The following is a 20,206-nucleotide window of genomic DNA, read 5'->3' as shown; positions in this document are numbered from 1 at the left end:
GCTACTCTTGCTCGGATTTCATCAACCGTGTTGACAAGTGACTGGACATTGGCGAGTAGTATGGTAGGGAGTGGTGCGCGATGTGCCCGTCTCCGGAGCCTGACCAGAAGACCGCTTCGTTTGCCTCTTTTACGACGTTGTTGTTTTGGGTCGCAGGCTGGGATCCATTCCGTTGTCCTGGGTGGAAGGCAGAACACAGGATCCGCTTCGGGAAAGTCATATTCCTGGTCATACTGATGGTGAGTTGACGTTGTTCTTATATTCAGTAGTTCTTCCCGACTGTATGTAATGAAACCTAAGATTACCTGGGATACCAATGTAAGAAATAACACGTAAAAAAACTAAATACTGCATAGTTTCCTAGGAACGAGAAGCGTCATCTTTGTTGGCGCCGGAAGTCACACTCAACGTCAACAAAACAAAGGAGATGATTGTGGACTTCAGGAAACAGCAGAGGGAGCACCCCCCTATCCACATCGATGGGACCGTAGTGGAGAGGGTAGTAAGTTTTAAGTTCCTCGGCGTACACATCACGGACAAACTGAATTGGTCCACCCACACAGACAGCGTCGTGAAGAAGGCGCAGCAGCGCCTCTTCAACCTCAGGAGGCTGAAGAAATTTGGCTTGTCACCAAAAGCACTCACAAACTTCTACTTATGCACAATCGAGAGCATCCTGTCGGGCTATATCACCGCCTGGTACGGCAACTGCTCCGCCCACAACCGTAATGCTCTCCAGAGGGTAGTGAGGTCTGCACAATGCATCACCGGGGGCAAACGACCTGCCCTCCAGGACACCTACACCACCTGATGTCACAGGAAGGCCATAAAGATCATAAAGGAAAACAACCACCCGAGCCACTGCCTGTTCACCCCGCTATCATCCAGAAGGAGAGGTCAGTACAGGTGCATCAAAGCAGGGACCGAGAGACTGAAAAACAGCTTCTATCTCAAGGCCATCAGACTGTTAAACAGCCACCACTAACAATGAGTGGCTGCTGCCAACACACTGACTCAACTCCAGCCACTTTAATGATGGGAATTGATGTAAAATATATCACTTGCCACTTTATACAATGCTACTTAATATAATGTTTACATACCCTACATTACTCATCTCATATGTATATGTATTTTCTGTACTCTATCATCTACTGCATCTTTATGTAATACATGTATCACTAGCCACTTTAAACTATGCCACTTTGTTTACATACCCTACATTACTCATCTCATATGTATATACTGTACTCGATACCATCTACTGCATCTTGCCCATGCCATTCTGTACCATCACTCATTCATATATCTTTATGTACATATTCTTTATCCCTTTACACTTGTGTGTATAAGGTAGTAGTTTTGGAATTGTTAGGTTAGATTACTCGTTGGTTATTACTGCATTGTCGGAACTAGAAACACAAGCATTTCGCTACACTCGCATTAACATCTGCTAACCATGTGTATGTGACAAATACATTTGATTTGACTTGATTTGAGATGGCCTACATGTAGAGAAACAGAGGGGCGCTGTTTACCTCGCTCGGTTGCTTTCTCCTGTGATTCAGCCTCTAGCGAGTTGAAGGATAATGATGAAACACAGAGAGACAAAGATGTAAAAAAAATATATATATATATGAATATATATTTATTTGTATTCATGGCGTACATGAATACACACCACTGGTTTTACCGGAGTTGTACAGCCTACCAGAATGGGGTGCAACTCACATCTAACTGCTGATTGGGGTTTTCAATCATTATATTATTTAGATCGTTCCGGTTCACCAAAATAAATTGTTTTGGTAGTTTTGCTTTAAACAGTCAGTGTATTTAGTCATGTTTACATAAACAGGTTCATTTCATGAAGGACAGCAATCATTTCGCATTCATCATTCGCAGCGGGAGAAGCTCTCCGTAAAACAGTCTAAAACATTAGCTTTCGAGACTGGGGTAAAATCCAAAGCTGCATTATATTAATTGGCTAAATGCCATGCTAATTTATAAATATGGACATAGTACTAGTTCAAAACATGTTCAATGCGCATAAATGACAAGTTCATCAGATTTTTTTTTAAAGTGAGGGAACAAATAACATACATTCTAACGCACCCCTAATCTGGTAAGAGGGGTGATAGATGCTCAGTCTGCCCAATGGCTCAGCTCAGGTGCCTACACAGACCATTGACACACACACACACATACGCACGCACACTAACAGAGGGCCACTCAGTTTAGAGAAGACAGGTCTAGCTTAATTCTATCTTAATTTCAGACAGGTCTATCTTAATTTCAGACAGGTCTATCTTAATTTCAGACAGGTCTATCTTAATTTCAGACAGGTCTATCTCAGAGACCCAGCTTCTGATCTCCCTTCAGCAGCAGATGTTCATTTAAAATGGAAAATGAATGTGTTCATTCAACAACAACAAAACAGTTCATCAGAATCGCATCAATTCATTGCTCTAATCAAACCCGAATCACACCGAATCATTTCAAACTTACGTATCGTTCCTGTATCGGATGCCCATGCATTCTAGATGCATAAACAAATCGTTCATGAAAGGAGAGATGTACTTCCCTGAAATGTTTTGAGGCTGTATAGTGTTTGTTTGTAAACAACGTAAATGTAAACAATGTGGAGTAAAAACAAGCTTGTGTTTGGGGTTCTGATGGGGTACGACAGTTGAACTCCGCTCATGAGGCATTTATAAGTTATATTCTGCAAGAATACATTTGTAAATATTATTAATTTATACATCCGGAAATGGAAAAAATGGATTCTAACATCAAGATGGAGGGTCCATAAGTATCTAAAAGGACAAGTACCCCGTTTTGTCAAATGATCGAGCTTTAAAGAAAGAAAGTCCATGTTTTGATTATAATATACTGAATGGTTGGTGTTGATTAGGTTCGTGGTTAGAAAGGGTTAGCAGAAACATTAGAAACACCGCAGGAGAGCCTCTACACTATGTGTAATGAACCCAGGAGGAGGTGGAGTTAGTACCACTGAACAGATCAACACAGGTATAGAAACACAGAACATTACATTTCCCACAGTCCTGGTTGGTTGGTAATGGATGTTTTAGGAGAGGTGTAATGATACACACACCCTATCATTAAGTGTGTGTGTGTGTGTGTGTGTGTGTGTGTGTGTGTGTGTGTGTGTGTGTGTGTGTGTGTATACATACGTGTGTGTGTACTTGTGTGCCTGCATTAGTGTGTGAGTGTATAGATTCACAAAAGACCAAACAGAGACGTAAGAGCATCCAAGTGTTGTTTAGACGTAAACACGGATGCCTAATGTCAACACTGGCCAGACGCAGATAGGAAGGCATTGGCAGACGGAAGTGCTACCCAAACCTTCAACTAGGGGACCACCTGACAGTCGAAACACTGATCCAGCTAATCAAGGGCTTTGTGATGAGGTCATCAGTGTGTTCGTGCAGGGCTTGAACAAAAAGTGTGCGCTGTCTGGTGGACCTCTGCGACGGGGTTGAGGAGCAATGACACAGACCAGTCAAAATGGATCATCGTGACACACTCACGCCTCATCGCTGTCTGTCACTTCATTGTCACCTTGTCATTTCTTGTTACATCACCGTGGTGTGATTGGGTGTGTGTGGGGTGCAGGCTATTTGGGTGACTTTCAAAGCTCTTTGTTCCAGTTTCTCTGAACAGTAACCATGAGAACATCTCGAAGAGAGGAGAGGATGGGAGGGATGAGGAGAGGAGGGGACGGGAGATTGTGTGGCATTACTTAAAGATCATATCTGCATGTAAACCAGCCCTGCTACACAACCAACCTATCTACAGTATTACTGATGCTCACTGTAACTGGTTCTCATACACACACACACACTCACACACACACACACGCACACAGAGTGCTAAACGGCCCTGTAAGACATTGTGTCTGAGTGTGAGAATAACCAACAATGTGATGAGTGTGTCAATGACATCACTTCAATCTTTCTTTCTCAATCTCTTGGTCTCTGTCACACACGCGCTAACCTCCTCTCTCCCTCCCCAGTATGTCGTTGCTGAACCATGACTGCAGGCCCAGCTGTATGATGATGTTTGAGGGAGAAACACTCCACCTCCGAGCCGCCAGAGACATGCGACCTGCTGAGGAGGTACGGTGTGTGATTTTGGTCGACTTGAGACAGGATGCAAATTAAAAAACGGTGATCTCTCTCTCTCTCTCTCTCTCTCTCTCTCTCTCTCTCTCTCTCTCTCTCTCTCTCTCTCTCTCTCTCTCTCTACCTCTCTCTCTCTCTCTCTACCTCTCTCTTTCTACCACTCTCTCTCTACCTCTCTCTCTACCTCTCTCTCTCTCTCTCTACCTCTCTTTTTCTACCTCTCTCTCTACCTCTCTCTTTCTACCTCTCTCTCTCTACCTCTCTCTCTACCTCTCTCTCTCTCTACCTCTCTCTCTCTCTCTACCTCTCTCTCTACCTCTCTCTACCTCTACCTCTCTCTCTCTCTCTACTCTCTCTCTCTCTACCTCTCTCTCTCTACCTCTCTCTCTCTCTCTCTACCTCTCTCTCTCTACCTCTCTCTCTCTACTCTCTCTCTCTCTCTCTCTCTCTCTCTACCTCTCTACCTCTCTCTCTCTACCTCTCTCTCTCTCTACCTCTCTCTCTCTACCTCTCTCTCTCTCTCTCTCTACCTCTACCTAGTTGACTATTAGTTACATTGGTTCGTTGGCTCCTACCAGAGACAGACAGACTCAGCTAGAGGAGCAGTACCATTTCACCTGCCAGTGTCAACGATGCACCACTGCAGACATGGTAAGACTACAGCCACACACACAAACACACTCGCTGTTCACTGTGTCAGCATGGTCTCGGTGTGACCACTGAAGCCTGCCGTGTGTCTGTGTACCTGCGGCTTTCTCGTCTCCTCCTCTCACTCTGTCGTCCCTTCTTATTTCCCCACTCTCCTCGCCCTCTCTTTCATGCTCTGCCTCTTCTCGCCCTCTCTCCCTCCACCTGTCTCTAAGTTCCCCGTCCTTATCAGGGGAAGAGGAAAAATAATACATCCACCACTTTCTACTTCAATACCGGTCTCCATCCGTCTTATTCTCCCTTTCTCTCTCTCCTTATCTTTCAGGCTGTCAGGTCAGTCGTCCACCATCCCTCTCCACCCCCCCCCCCTCTTCTCCCCCTCTGTCCTCCACCTGTCAGCTCTGAGGCATGCTGTGGACTTGAACCAGCTTCTTATGACACAGAGTCAGTGCTCTCTAGACGTTTTAGATTGGCCGCTTTCAATTTTCACTCTGCTATTAATGAACATGTGATTAACCTGACATTTATTCAGCTCTCTCTCTCTCACACGTACACTCATGCGCACACACACACACACACACACACACACACACACACACACACACACACACACACACACACACAGCTCTCTCATAAACAGATAATGATCTAGTATCAACAGTATGTCAGTTGTAATTTCACGGCCTGTTCAGCTTTCTGCTCTGTAATTAACACATTCACTTTATCAGCATAATAAAGTGTTTATGTGAATGTGAACATAAAGACATTTCTTTTCAGAAGAAAAATACCATTCTCACTCCAAGGAGCAGCAAGACATAGAGAAGTAGTCATTTCTTCCTCTCTGACCTATGTGAACTGGAAACCACATATCCTGAGGCTGCATTTATTGTAGCTGGGGATTTTAACAAGGCTAATCTGAAAACAAGGCTCCCTAAATTTGATTAGCATATCGAATGTGCGACACGGGCTGGAAAAATTCTGGACCATTGTTACTCTAACTTCCGCAACGCATACAAATCCCTCCCTCGCCCTCCTTTCGGCAAATCTGACCACGACTCCATTTTGTTGCTCCCAGCCTATAGACAGAAACTAAAACAGGAAACACCTGGGCTCAGGTCTGTACAACGCTGGTCCGACCAAACTGATTACACGCTTCAAGATTGCTTCGATCACGTGGACTGGGATAAGTTCCGGATAGCGTCGAACAACAACATTGATGTATACGCTGATTCGGTGAGCGAGTTTACTAGCAAGTGCATCGGTGATGTTGTATTCATGGCAACTATTAAAACCTTCCCCAACCAGAAACCATGGATTTATGAAAGCATTCGCGCAAAACTGAAAGCGCAAACCACTGCTTTTAATCAGAACAAGGCGACCGGAAACATGACCGAATACAAACAGTGTAGCTATTCCCTCCGCAGTTCAATGGCTCAGACACGACAGGTATGTGGCAGGGTCTACAGTTAATCACTGACTACAAAATGAAAACCAGCCCCGTCGAGGACCACGACGTCTTGCTCCCAGACAAACTAAACAACTTCTTTGCTCGCTTTGAGGAAAATACAGTGCCACTGACACGGCCTGCTACCAAAACCTGCGGGCTCTCCTTCACCGCAGCCAACATGAGTAAAACATTTAAACGTGTTAACCCTCGCAAGGCTGCAGGCCCAGACGGCATCCCCAGCCGCATCCTCAGAGCATGCGCCTACCAGCTGGCTGGTGTGTTTACAGACATATTCAATCAATCCCTATCCCAGTCTGCAGTTCTCAAATGCTTCAAGAGGGCCATCATTGTTCCTGTTCCCAAGAAAGCTAAGGTAACTGAGCTAAACGACTACCGCCCCGTGGCACTCACTTCCGTCATCATGAAGTGCTTTGAGAGACTAGTCAAGGATCATATCACCTGCACACTGCCCTATCCCATCTGGACAAGAGTAATACCTATGTAAGAATGCTCTTCTTCGACTACAGCTCAGCATTTAACACTATAGTTCCCTCCAAACTCGTCATTAAGCTCGAGGCCCTGGGTCTCGACCCCGCCCTTTAGCAACTGGGTCCTGGACTTTCTAACAGGACGCCCCAAGGTGGTGAGGGTAGGAAGCAACATCTCCACCCCGCTGATCCTCAACACTGGGGCCCCACAAGGGTGCGTTCTCAGCCCTCTCCTGTACTCCCTGTTCACCCATGACTGCGTGGCCATGCACGCCTCCAACTCAATCATCAAGTTTGCAGATGACACTACAGTGGTAGGCTTGATTACCAACAATGACGAGACGGCCTACAGGGAGGAGGTGAGGGCCCTCGGAGTGTGGTGTCAGGAAAATAACCTCACACTCAACGTCAACAAAACAAAGGAGATGATCGTGGACTTCAGGAAACAGCAGAGGGAGCACCCCCCTATCCACATCAACGGGACAGTAGTGGAGAAGGTGGAAAGTTTGAACTTCCTCGACGGACAAACTGAAATGGTCCACCCACACAGACAGTGTGGTAAAGAAGGTGCAACAGCCTGGGGGCAAATTACCTGCCCTCCAGGACACCTAAACCACCCGATGTCACAGGAAGGCCAAAACGATCGTCAAGGACAACAACCACCCGAGCCACTGCCTGTTCACCCCTCTATCATCCAGAAGGTGAGGTCAGTACAGGTGCATCAAAGCTGGGACCAAGAGACTGAAAAACAGCTTTTATCTCAAGGCCATCAGACTGTTAAACAGCCATCACTAACATTGAGTGGCTGCTGCCAACATACTGACTCTAATCTCTAGCCAGTTTAATAATTAAAAATTGGATGTAATAAATGTATCACTAGTCACTTTAAACAATGCCACTTTATATAATGTTTACATACCCTACATTACGCATCTCATATGTATATACTGTACTCTATACCATCTACTGCATCTTGCCTATGCCGTTTGGCCATCGCTCATCCATATATTTATATGTAATATTCTTATTAATTCCTTTACACTTGTGTGTAAAAGGTAGTTGTTGTGAAATTGTTATATTACTTGTTATATATTACTGCATTGTCGGAACTAGAAGCACAAGCATTTCGCTACACTCGCATTAACATCTGCTGACCATGTGTATGTGACCAATACAATTTGATTTGATTTGATCTCACACACACACACACACACACACACACACACACACACACACACACACACACACACATTCACGCTCCCACCACCCGTGAAAGGCTGTAATTAAGAAGTATAATTTCATGCTCCAAGGCCATCTCCAGGCCACGGAGACTTGGCTGGGATGTGCAACGGAGTCGAGGTATTAAAACGATGGAAGTGAGGAGATGGAGAGAGCGAAAGAGGACAGGAAGAAGGCAGGGGGGAGAAGATTGAACAGTGTTTTCTATAATGAGCCCCGTTGAATCATACACAGGACCACCCATCTCATCATCTATCTCAGTGTAGCGATTCAAGTGGAGCAGCTGTAGCAGGGCTTGAACCAGCAACACCAGACAGTGCATTACAGCCAGTCCTCTTGGTAGAAGCTGGTGTGAGGGATCAGAAGAACACGCATCTCCAGGGTATTCGTTGATGGATAGTGATTTGATTTGCTCAAGTTGTTTCTCTCGCTCATTTCTTCTCTACCCCCCCTCTCCTCCGCTTCTCTCTTGATCTCTCTCTCTTGTTCTTTCTATCTCTCAACCTCTCCCCATTTTTCTATCAGAAAAAGCTTTTCAATCTACTGGAAAGTTGGCTTTTGAGATTGACTCGTATTGTCTTCCTCAGTCTTTGTAGTGTGTGTGTGTGCGAGCGTGAGTGTGTGTGTGGTGATGTGATGCCTAAGGCTTGCAGGCAGATCTCTTTGTGAGCTATTGTTCACCTGCACAGAGAAACACTAACAGTAGCCAACAGTGCTGTCACACACAGATTTATTGTAGGAGGCACAGAAAAAACAACGCCCCACTATAATACGTCTACAAACACACACACACACACACACACACACACACACACCTTAAAAGCCTTGATTTGCATAATGTTTGGCTTCAGAAGCTGCCACTTGGCAGACACTGCAATTAACAACATTCAAGACACAAGGCATAATGGGATTTCTTCAACACCAAATGTAATCTGTCCCCAAAGCCTGTCACACACATACATACACACACACTGACCAAAGCAGTAGAGAAACATACGTGTTGTCTCGGATCACATTCTCATGTCGCCAATCCCACTGACAGGCTGCAAACCACACACACGCGCACACACACACACACACACACACACACACACACACACACACACACAAACACACGCACAGCAGGACACACACACTGCAGACATCATTATCAGCAACTTCCATTGTTCTTCCCTGAGAGAATGACAATCACCGGCATCCTCTTTCACTCTTTCTCCCTCTCTTTCACAACCTCTCCCCTCCTCTCGCCCCGTCTCCCTCACTTTCTCTCGCCTCTCTCCATCCCTGGTTCCTTCTCCCTACTTGTCTCTCCTCCCTATTTCTCTCTCTCTTTCTTTCTCTCCCTCCCTCTGTCTTTCCATGGTCAATAGTTCATTAGGTGTGGCTAGGGCTGTGGCGGTCATGACATTTTGTCAGCCGGTTATTGTCATGCAAAAGACCGCCGGTCTCACGGTAATTGACCGTTAATTAACATCAACATGTTGAGCATCTCCAGGCCTCCGAGCATACAAACGACTGATGCACGCCTTTGGTACATCTACATTTTTTAAAAAGTCTAATAAATCAATTTAATATACACCATCACAATAAATCAGAATAGGAGTTGGCCTACTGTATGTTATCTGGCTATTCTCCATAGTTCATTTAGCGGACAAGATATGCTTATAAGTCCCGTGCCATTATTTTATATTATAGATTTTTATAGTAAGAAGAATATAATTGAACTAAGCTGAATAAAATGGAAAGGATATTTTTCCCATTATGGAGCGAGGGCCCATATGAAATGGCTAGGATGAGTGTAAAAGTGAGCAGCCTTTGAAACAACAACATCTACAGCAGCCATGTTCTCCACTGTTTCAACCTGCTGTTCAACTAATAAGTGTTTGTGATTTTTGTTGTATTTGCATTCATGTCAGAGTGGTTAGAGGGACAATAGAGCCCAGACTACCAGACCATTAAGACCAGATGGTAAGTTGGGTACTACCAAAGTCCTGAGTACTTAAAAGGACATTTCCTGGTACACTACACATATACTGCGGTCATGACTGCCTGTGTGGCAGTAATATGGTCACCGCAACAGCCCTAGGTTTAACACCGGTCTCTGTGATATATATCACATTGGGGTTAAGGTTCACTAAACACTGGCAATTGTAACAGACTCAAACTAGTCAGAGGATCAACGCACATATGAGTTGTTGTTTCTGTCTGTCAAACTAGACAAAGGAACAAGATCATTCTGGCAGCTCCCTCTCTTTCCGCATTCGTCTATGACACTTTCAGAAGACACACACAGCACTGGGTGATGAATATTGCAAAGCTGACACGCATCGATGTCAGTTCAAAAACAGGGACGCAGGCCTGGGGATTTTAGCTGTCGCCTCTGTTATCTTCTCTCTGTGTGTGTGTATGTCTGTTAACTGTTCAGTGTATGCTAGCAGGTACTCAGCACTACCTTCTCTCTGTGTGTGTGTATGTCTGTTAACTGTTCAGTGTATGCTAGCAGGTACCCAGCACTACCTTCTCTCTCTTGTGTGTTTGCAGCCAGGCTCTAATTAGGTAAACATTTTACAATACATCATTACTTCAGTAAAATGAGTCCCATGCAGGGCTGTTTCGACCATATTACCGCGACCCTGGCAGTCATGAGTCAGGACCGCAGGAAAATTCTACATGACCATTGAGTAAAGCTGATCCGGTCTCATGCACTCCTGACATGTGTTAGTAGTACAAAACTCGCTAACGAGTTTCAGGGCTCTATTGTCCCTCTATGAATGCAAAAGAAATCATCAAAACGGTTTGCGTTTTTAAAACTCACCTCACTATGATGGAGCAATTGGAAGAAAGAAGAAAGTTTGAAAACTGAGTGGAAAACGTGTCATTGTGTATGCTGTTTCAAAGCCTTAACACAGTGAAATGGGCAGCGCTTTCTAAGTTGATGAATAATTCAAAACAGCCATATGCATATTAGGGCTTATGCATAAACATAGGCCTATATATGAACCCAAAACCGAAAGAAAACCTGAATTAAATTAATGATTGTGCTGTTATACAATGCGTAGCCTACCGCATATTACACACAGCTGAAAGACATAAAAAAATATACAGATTTAATGTCTTGGGTACATAATTGCTCTAGCCTAAATGAAACAAATTCAGATTTAGCCTACAAGTATAGTGAATTTGTATTTGGTTGTCATAATTCATAGGCCGACATACTGTATTGACCTTTTATCTACAGAATGTCTCACCCCTGTGCGTTTCCGTCTCCTCCCCTCTCCTACATTCCTTTCTCAAGCCCGCAGAGAAGAGGGGCTGTCAACAGTTTAATGAAATATGTTTCATTGCGATGTTCTCGAACAGATTTCACTTGGTTTCCCAATAATTAAGCACTGTGTAGCTGCAGGAACAGGGTTGGAGAGCCCATGGCATACAGATTTTGGGCGTAAGGTTGCACAGCGAGAGGTTGCATGCTCCTCAAACAGTGGTTGACGCATGGAGTGAAATAACCTGAGTAGCCTACGTAAGTAGGAAATGAACCAGTGGGGAAGTGGCCTCCGTTCGCTATAGGAGTGCATACAGATAACGTGTATATTTTTTCCCATGCTTCTGTTCCTGCCCATTTGACAATGGACCTATCTAAATCTAAACCAATGTTACATATTAGTAAAGAAAATGTCATTTGCCTATAGTCCGATGGGTGAAAATATGATCACTTGATGAGAGAACAGGGTGTGTAGCCCGACGCAAGGAACCTAGTTCCAGATTTTTTTGTTGTGCCTTTGTCAAATCATCAGCAGCCTATAGTGGCATCATGCAGCCCATGTATGTTTTGATTTCTAAGGCATTCTAAGGTGTGTATTATTCACAACTTGCTAAATCTAGTATAGGACCTGTTTCAAATGGTCACTTTTACACTCAACATAGCCATACAGTAGGCCAACTCATATTCTGTTCTTCTGAAATACATTTTCTTCCAATCATAATATTTCTTTAGACCTGCCTAAAATAAATCCTGGATTTCCTGGATAAATCCTGGATATTATGAAACTTAAATTAAAAAAAAAAAAATGAATATGTTATATAGGCGCCCATCAGCGGCTTGTATGCGTGGAGACCTGGAGATGCTGAACATGATTAATTAAACATTTCATGACCGCCAGTGCCCCATTCCCAAATACCAAAACCTTCTCAATATTTGCTCCAACTGAGACTGTAGTGTTAGTCTGCCTCAGCCATCAGCCCCATAACGTAGGGAGTCACCCCCATACCATGGAAAGAGCTCTAAAACTCAGATGATCATTTAATATGAAGCAGCTCCACGGTATCCGGTTCTGACTGTGGTTGTCAGTGTCTGTTATTGTCCTCTTTACACTAGCAGGCCTAGAGCAGCTTTAAACACACCACACACACCCACACACACAGATTGCTTGGGTTCACCGTGACCACAGATAGTCAGTCAGTATTGTGGTTCTGGTTCTTTGACACCTTGCTGACAGCCTCGGGTTTGAGAAAGAAGTAGAGAGTGGGAAGGATAGAGGGAGAGAGAGACAGGGAAGATGGAGAGAAATAAGCGAAGATGCGTTCTGCCTGCAGTGTATGGTGGTGATGACAAGCTGCCGTGAGCTCTCAGCCAAACATGGGCTCCAAGTTAACATACAGCCAGTGTTTTCCATTAGTCCACAATTGTTTGCAGAGTTGTTTTGCATTTTCCATTTTCAGTTGTCCTTCAAGACCCATTTGACCACATAAAAATAAAAATGTTACTAAGTCTGTCAACCTTGAGTGCCACAGGGGACTGCTATCTGGACATTCTTCAATAGTAGTAAATAGTTTATAGTAATAGATTATATATAGTCGAAAGTTCTGAAGAAGCACGCTGAGTACCACAATGATAGTGTTTTGATCATGTTTATGTTTATAAGACATTTATAAGCAGCTAGCCTTTCGTCAACGTCTCCAATTTAAGCCCTATAGAAAGTATGTGCCCTCAGGCCTGGCGGGAAGAAAAAGTCATTCCGATACCCAAGAATAGTAAAGCCCCCTTTACTGGCTCAAATAGCAAACCAATCAGCCTGGTAAACAACCATTAGTAAACTTCTGGAAAAAATGGTGTTTGACCAGATACAATGCTATTTTACAGAAAACAAATGATCAACAGACTTTCAGCATGCTTATAGGGAAGGACATTCAACAAGCACAGCACTTAGAGAGAAATTGATTTAAGAATGGGTGTTTTGTTAGACTTCAGTGCGGCTTTTGACATTTTCGATCATAGTCTGCTGCTGGAAAAACGTATGTGTTATGGCTTTATACCCCGTGATATATTGAAGATAAAGAGTAAAGATAACAGAAAACAGAGGGTGTTCTTTAATGGAAGCCTTTCCAACAAAGTCCAGGTAGAATCAGAATTCCCCAGGGTAGCTGTTTAGGCCCCTTACTTTTTTCAATCTTTACTAACGACTTGCCACTGGTTTTGAGTAAAGACAGTGTGTCTATGTATGCGGATGACTCTATACACTATACACAGCTACTACAGCAACTGACATGACTACAACACTTAACAAAGAGCTGCAGGTAGTTTCGGTATGGTGGCAAGGAATAAGTTAGTCCTAAATATTTCTAAAACTAAAAGCATTGTATTTGGGACAAATCATTCACTAAACCCTAAACCTCAACTACATCTCGTAATGAATAATGTGGACATTGAGCAAGTTGAGGTGACTAAACCACCAATGGATTGTAAACGGTCATGGTCAAAACATGTTGATGGGGAGAACTGCTCTGCCATCTAAACAACACTATCAACAAGGCAGGTCCTACAGGCCTAATTTTGTCGCACCTTGACTACTGTTCAGTAGTGTGGACAGGTGCCACAAAGAGGGACTTAGGAAAATTGCAGTTGGTTCAGAACAGGGCCCTTAAAAGTACACGGAGAGCTAACATTAATGATATGCGTTTCAATCTCTCATGGCTCAAAGTGGAAGAGAGATTGTCATCACTGCTTATTTTTGTAAGTGTTGACAAGCTGTATGTAACGAGCTGTCTGTGTAAACTAATAACCCACAGCATTGTACACCCATGCATAACCCACAAGAAATGCCACCAGCGGTCTCTTCACAATCCCCAAGTCCAGAATAGGAGGCGCACAGTACTACATAGAGCCATGACTACATGGAACTATATTCCACATCAGGTAACTGATGCAGCAGTAGAATCAGATTGAAAAAACAGGTAGAAATACACCTTATGGAACAGCGGGGACTGTGAAGAGACACACAAGTACAGACACACGCATACATTGTAATATTGTTGTATGGTTGTATTATACGTGTTGTATTGTGGAGATGTAGTGGTGTAATAATGTTTTATGATGTACTGTTTTATCTTTTGTTTTATATGTAATGTAAGTGTTTTAATGTGTTTGGACCCCAGGAAGACAAGCTGCTGCCCTGGGGATCCCTAATAAATACAAATACAAACACTAACTGTCTCATGATGCTAATAGCATGTACTGTAACTATATGGTCCCTGACCCTCTCTCTTCCTCTCTCCGTGGCCAGGACCCTATGATGCTGTGTGGGGAGGAGGAGGCCTGGACCCCCCTGAGAGAAGCCATCCCCAGGTTGGAGAACCTACAGACACATGGTGGTATCCTTTACACAAGAATCACCCATGACCAATATGTCACAATGTTAAAATGTATGATTAAACAAATATGCGCTCGCGCACACACACAGACGCGTACACACACACACCACATCTCATCTGTCCATTTTATGCTCTCTATTTTAGTCCAGTCATAATTATCTCGGTCACTCTAGTGATCTTTCTCCCTCTCCTCCCGCTCTCTCTTTCTCCCTCTCCTCCCGCTCTCTCTTTCTCCCTTTCCTCCCGCTCTCTCTTTCTCCCTCTCCTCCCGCTCTCTCTTTCTCCCTCTCCTCCCGCTCTCTCTTTCTCCCACTCCTCCCGCTCTCTTTCTCCCACTCCTCCCGCACTCTCTTTCTCCTCCCGCTCTCTCTTTCTCCCTTTCCTCCCTCTCTCTCTTACTCCCTCTCCTCCCGTTCTCTCTTTCTCACTTTCCTCCCGCTCTCTCTTTCTTCCTCTCCTCCCGCTCTCTCTTTCTCCCCCTCCTCCTGCTCTCTCTTTCTCCCTTTCCTCCCGCTCTCTCTTTCTCCCTCTCCTCCCGCTCTCTCTTTCTCCCTTTCCTCCCGCTCTCTCTTTCTCCCTCTCCTCCCGCTCTCTCTTTCTCCCTCTCCTCCCGCTCTCTCTTACTCCCTCTCCTCCCGCTCTCTCTTTCTCACTTTCCTCCCGCTCTCTCTTTCTCCCTCTCCTCCTGCTCTCTCTTTCTCCCTCTCCTCCCGCTCTCTCTTTCTCACTTTCCTCCCGCTCTCTCTTTCTCCCTCTCCTCCCGCTCTCTCTTTCTCCCTTTCCTCCCGCTCTCTCTTTCTCACTTTCCTCCCACTCTCTCTTTCACCCTCTCCTCCCTCTCTTTCTTCCTCTCCTCCCGCACTCTCTTTCTCCCTCTCCTCCTGCTGTCTCTTTCTCCCTATCCTCCTGCTCTCTCTTTCTCCCTCTCCTCCCGCTCTCTCTTTCTCCCTCTCCTCCCGCTCTCTCTTTCTCCCTCTCCTCCCGCTCTCTCTTTCTCCCTCTCCTCCCCCTCTCTCTTTCTCCCTTTCCTCCCACTCTCTCTTTCTCCCTCTCCTCCCGCTCTCTCTTTCTCCCTCTCCTCCCTCTCTCTCTTTCTCCCTCTCCTCCCTCTCCTCCTGGTGTACCCTTAACTCCGTCTCCAGACTGGGAAGAGCTCTTACAAGAGTGTAGTTCTCTGCTGGCTCCAATGGGTGGCGCTGTCCCCGCAGTCCCTGATGGTAATGTGTACCGTCTCAGGGTGACTGACTTAGCCCTGGACGCCTGCATCAACCTGGCCCAATGGGACAGAGCACTGGCCTATGGTACCATCACCCTGGAGCCTTACAGGTGGGTGTGTGAATGTCAGAAATGACATGTTGTGTAAAGTGAATAAAGGTGGTAAGTCTGTGTGTTGTAGCCAATGTCATCGAGTGACCCATGATACACTGCTCCGTATTGCATGGTTACACTGTTTCAGTCTCTACCAGACATTAAACACACAGAGGAATTCATACAATGAAAGCCTAAACGCACTTCAGCCCAGCTTGAACAAAAAGGGGAATCAATCAATCGACTGACGCACTTGATAATCCCAAAAAAGCTGTCCTTAGCCCAGGACACTTCCACATGTGACTATCCCAAAAGGGAGCGCTCTGTGTCTGCATAGATTTTTGTGTTTTCACGGGTCCAAACAGACAGGCTCGCGTTTCGGCTTCAGATGCCTTGCCTTCGTCAGAGCCTGTTTTCGGATTGCTCAGAGATAACACGCTTTTATTTATCTTTCTTTGTGTCATTTGTTAGCATACTTACTGTACGGATGCTCTCGGGTAAATGTGTAAAAAAAATAAAAAGCCAGACGGTGCTTTTGTTATTTGGCAACTGGTGTGGCAAGTTTGGAACACTACGCAGGGCTGGTTTGTTTCTGTGTTGGTGGGAGTCACAAAATATGCAGGGCATTTTGGCAGCTAGGCATCTTATGACCAAATCTCTAACATATCACATCAGGGGGGGGCAAATTCTGAGGACCATGGGCGTTTCATTGCTCAACCGGTGACTTAGCCTGAACATAATGATCAGATCATATGACACACAGTATTAAGGGTCTTTCTATAAACTAGGGTACCCGTGAGGATCTCCTACACTGGACAACTTGTTACAGCTGTTGATAAGTCATTGATAATAATATATATTTTTGAATGTCATTACATTCTTAAGATATAAGGCGGGAACATAGCTATAGTCAATACAATTATCGAGTTGATTTAAAACCTATGTTTAAAACCCTTTATCGTGGTTGGTGTCTTGACTGATTTGTCCAAAATTGTGTGACATAAAACATAACTTTTCCGTCCTTGCATTTATGGCTGCGTTCGTTATATCATATATTAAGCATTAATCAGTTCAATTTGACATTGAACTTCAACCCTGTAAGAATTCTGGATCTAGCTGTCGGACAGTTTTTTGTATAGACATCTTAGAACTGCAGTGTAACTTTGTAACATTTAGTGTCTCCTAATGTTATGGGTTGAAAACAGTTTGCATGGTCACACAAATCCCAAATAATAAATGTGATTGAAAAATCAAATACTTCTAACCCGAAAGAGTCACCTTACCTTGATACTTCAAACCTAAATGGATACTGTCATTAACGTGGCTCTTCAATATTTATGCATAATACAGCTGTTTAACTACGCCGGGATACATCATCATCATCATCATCATCTGATCCAGGAAGGAATTTTCTGAATGTCAGCCAAGTGACGAACAGCTGTTGTGATGGCGCATGCAATGCAACAACAGCCAAAGTGCTGGGGGACAAATGTGTTTGCGAGGAATGTCCAGAATGTCTCATTCGTTACCAGTGAAGACCGTTGTACCTGGATCCACGTTGGATCTAATATCCCTATAGCGAACTGGTGTTGATCGTCTGTTGTTGTCTGCTTGATTTACAGCAGGGCCTCGTTAGATTTAGCAGAGAACGTTTTACAGTAAGGAGTTCCTTGTTTTCATATGTTGACAAATACATTTTGTATCCTATGTTACAACTGCAATTTTAAACAACACAAGGGGCTTTGAGGTAGCCTACATTAACTTTGAATTTGGAGCTCAGAAATTCAAGTACTGGAATAGGCCGACCTTGAAAATCAGACATTTCCTTAAAAAGTGCTTAAAAAGTCATTGTTATTATTATAGCTTATTTATAAGTTCGACCTGCTCCCTTAAAATTCTCAGTGATTACATTTTTGATCAGAGGCCTCCTGTTCATTTCCCACCACTTCTATTGAAGGGTGTTGCGCTAGCTACTATGTTGTGTTAAAACCATGTGCGGTTATTTGCGATGACAACATCTAATGTTGACTTCCCCTTGGCTTTCCATACAAATTCCTTCCATTAAAAAAGGAACCTGGTTTTTGGTCACTTTCTTATGATAAAAACAGCGATGGTGAGATGAATGCTACAACTATTCATGGCTTTATTACGTGTGCCTACGTCAGCCGCATAGGCTACAGAACAATGTATCCAATCTATTTAGTTAAGCAATGTCCACAATATTTTCACTTATTTTAGAATATAATAAAAACAATTGAATATCAAGGCCTTAATCTGCATTATTTTTAAAATGCTCATGGCCTACTTTCTCTTTGACACTTTTTGCATGCTTTTTGGGGGTAGGGGGGGTTCTGTATTAGGCCCTATATGTACAATTATAGAGCCTAATACATAAATTATAACCTTTTATAAACTGGGTGGTTCGAGCCCTGAATGCTGATTGGCTGACAGCCGTGGTATATCAGATCGTATACCACGGGTATGACAAAACATGTATTTTTACTGCTCTAATTACGTTGGTTACCAGTTTATAATAACAGTAATGCACCTCAGGGGTTTGTGGTATGTTGTCCATATATACCACACCCCCTCGTGCCTTATTGCTTAAGTATAACATTGAGGTCTTTGAATATTACAATTAAGTGCTTGAAAAAGTCTCTGAAAGCCCATGAATTTGACCTGCTAGTGTCTATATGAACCCTGCTTAAATGCTGTGTAGTCCTAGACCAATGGTGTTGTATAGCTGGAGTTATAGGTCAATTTGCATATACAGGATTCATTTTTCTCCCTCTTAAGTACACATGTAGAACTACATGAAAATCTTTTAAAGTTTCAAACCATTTAGACATTTTGATCCCGATGTCACACATTGAGCCCATTATTTATAGAAAGATCAATCAGCACAAATAGATGGCGATGGTGTACAAAAAAATACAAATAAACAATGAAATATTCATCAAACGGTTCAAATGTAGAACATTTGGGAAAAGTTGACAGACTAAATGGCTATTCACCTTCTTCCACAGTTTAAAGAGAGCCCTTTCAGCCTCATCCCCTTGTGTAAAGAGTGCCTGTAGAGACAAAAGGGACACGGTTTTGGTGTCGTGTCACGTTTGTGTTTTCTGTCAAAAAGCCTTTTTGATTTAGTGTAATTCATTCACCTCATTCATTCATTAATATAGAGGATACTGTATGTTGTGCAGTTTCCCTCACCTTCACCTTAACCTTAACCTGCTGTCCTTTCCCTCCTCATCTTCGGCCTTGTTATTTCCCTTCCGTTAGGCCCTTTCGACCTCTTCCCCTTCTCCAAGGAGAGCCTTTAGAGATAAACATTTACATGGCTTTTTGATAATGAAAACATAGCATTTGCAGGATATTTAGAGAGTGCATGGTAACACAGAAAGTTTGTATGTCGACCCCTATGTTGACTTCTGTAAGCTGATCAAGTATATGCTGTTCTACTGTAAGAAATTAGGTGTGTAGGCTTGGTACTTAATAGTTTTTCTTCTGCTATGTGATAAATACTATAAAATGGACATGGCGCCAAAATAGTGTCCATTCATCCATGAATTAATTCATGCACGTATTCATGCATTAATTCATTCGCTTATTCATTAATTTAGAGGATTTGTTGTGCAGTTTTCGTCACTTTCACCTCAACCTCCAGTTGTCCTTTTCTGGCCTTGGCCTTCTCCGTCTCCTTTGCAGCCTTTCTGGCCTCGTCTTTGGCCGGGCTTTGGCCTTTTGCATCGTGATTTCCGCCTCCCTTTTCATGCTCAAATCAAATCAAACTCCCTCCACCGCCAAAGTTGTTGCCTTCCTCATCTGCTCTCCGTATTCCTCCTTCAGCCGGAGAACACGATGCTCTCCGTATTCCTCCTTCAGCCGGAGAACACGATGCTCTCCGTATTCCTCCTTCAGCCGGAGAACACGATGCTCTCCGTATTCCTCCTTCAGCCCGAGAACACGATGCTCTCCGTATTCCTCCTTCAGCCGGAGAACACGATGCTCTCCGTATTCCTCCTTCAGCCGGAGAACACGATGCTCTCCGTATTCCTCCTTCAGCCCGAGAACACGATGCTCTCCGTATTCCTCCTTCAGCCGGAGAAAAACGATGCTCTCCGTATTTCTCCTTCAGCCGGAGAACACGATGCTCTCCGTATTTCTCCTTCAGCCGGAGAACACGATGCCCTCCGGGCCAGGATTCTTCTTATTCTGCGAAGTCCTTGCAATTCAGACTTCCTACCAGAAAATACGAATCATTCCCTATTATTTTGGGTAATTGT

General features: G+C 43.9%; 1 protein-coding gene across 3 annotated transcripts in view; it reads left to right on the top strand.

Annotated features, from left to right (window-relative positions):
- The window catches only part of smyd3 (SET and MYND domain containing 3), a 221,917-nt gene that overhangs the window by 165,457 nt on the left and 36,254 nt on the right, over window positions 1–20,206 (top strand). For 2 of the 3 annotated variants that reach the window (XM_029675110.2, XM_029675109.2), the window contains exons 7-10: window positions 4,034–4,136; window positions 4,683–4,793; window positions 14,525–14,612; window positions 15,755–15,938. In XM_029675110.2, coding sequence (XP_029530970.2) covers window positions 4,034–4,136; window positions 4,683–4,793; window positions 14,525–14,612; window positions 15,755–15,938 — 486 coding nt within the window. Of the gene's footprint in view, window positions 1–4,033; window positions 4,137–4,682; window positions 4,794–14,524; window positions 14,613–15,754; window positions 15,939–17,270; window positions 18,149–20,206 lie in introns of those variants that run through there. The other variant, XM_029675111.2, reaches the window with a different exon arrangement.

This window comes from Oncorhynchus nerka, linkage group LG12, assembly GCF_034236695.1.
Source record: "Oncorhynchus nerka isolate Pitt River linkage group LG12, Oner_Uvic_2.0, whole genome shotgun sequence".
Taxonomy (NCBI): Eukaryota; Metazoa; Chordata; class Actinopteri; order Salmoniformes; family Salmonidae; genus Oncorhynchus; species Oncorhynchus nerka.
This window is presented reverse-complemented; position numbering and strand designations above follow the sequence as displayed.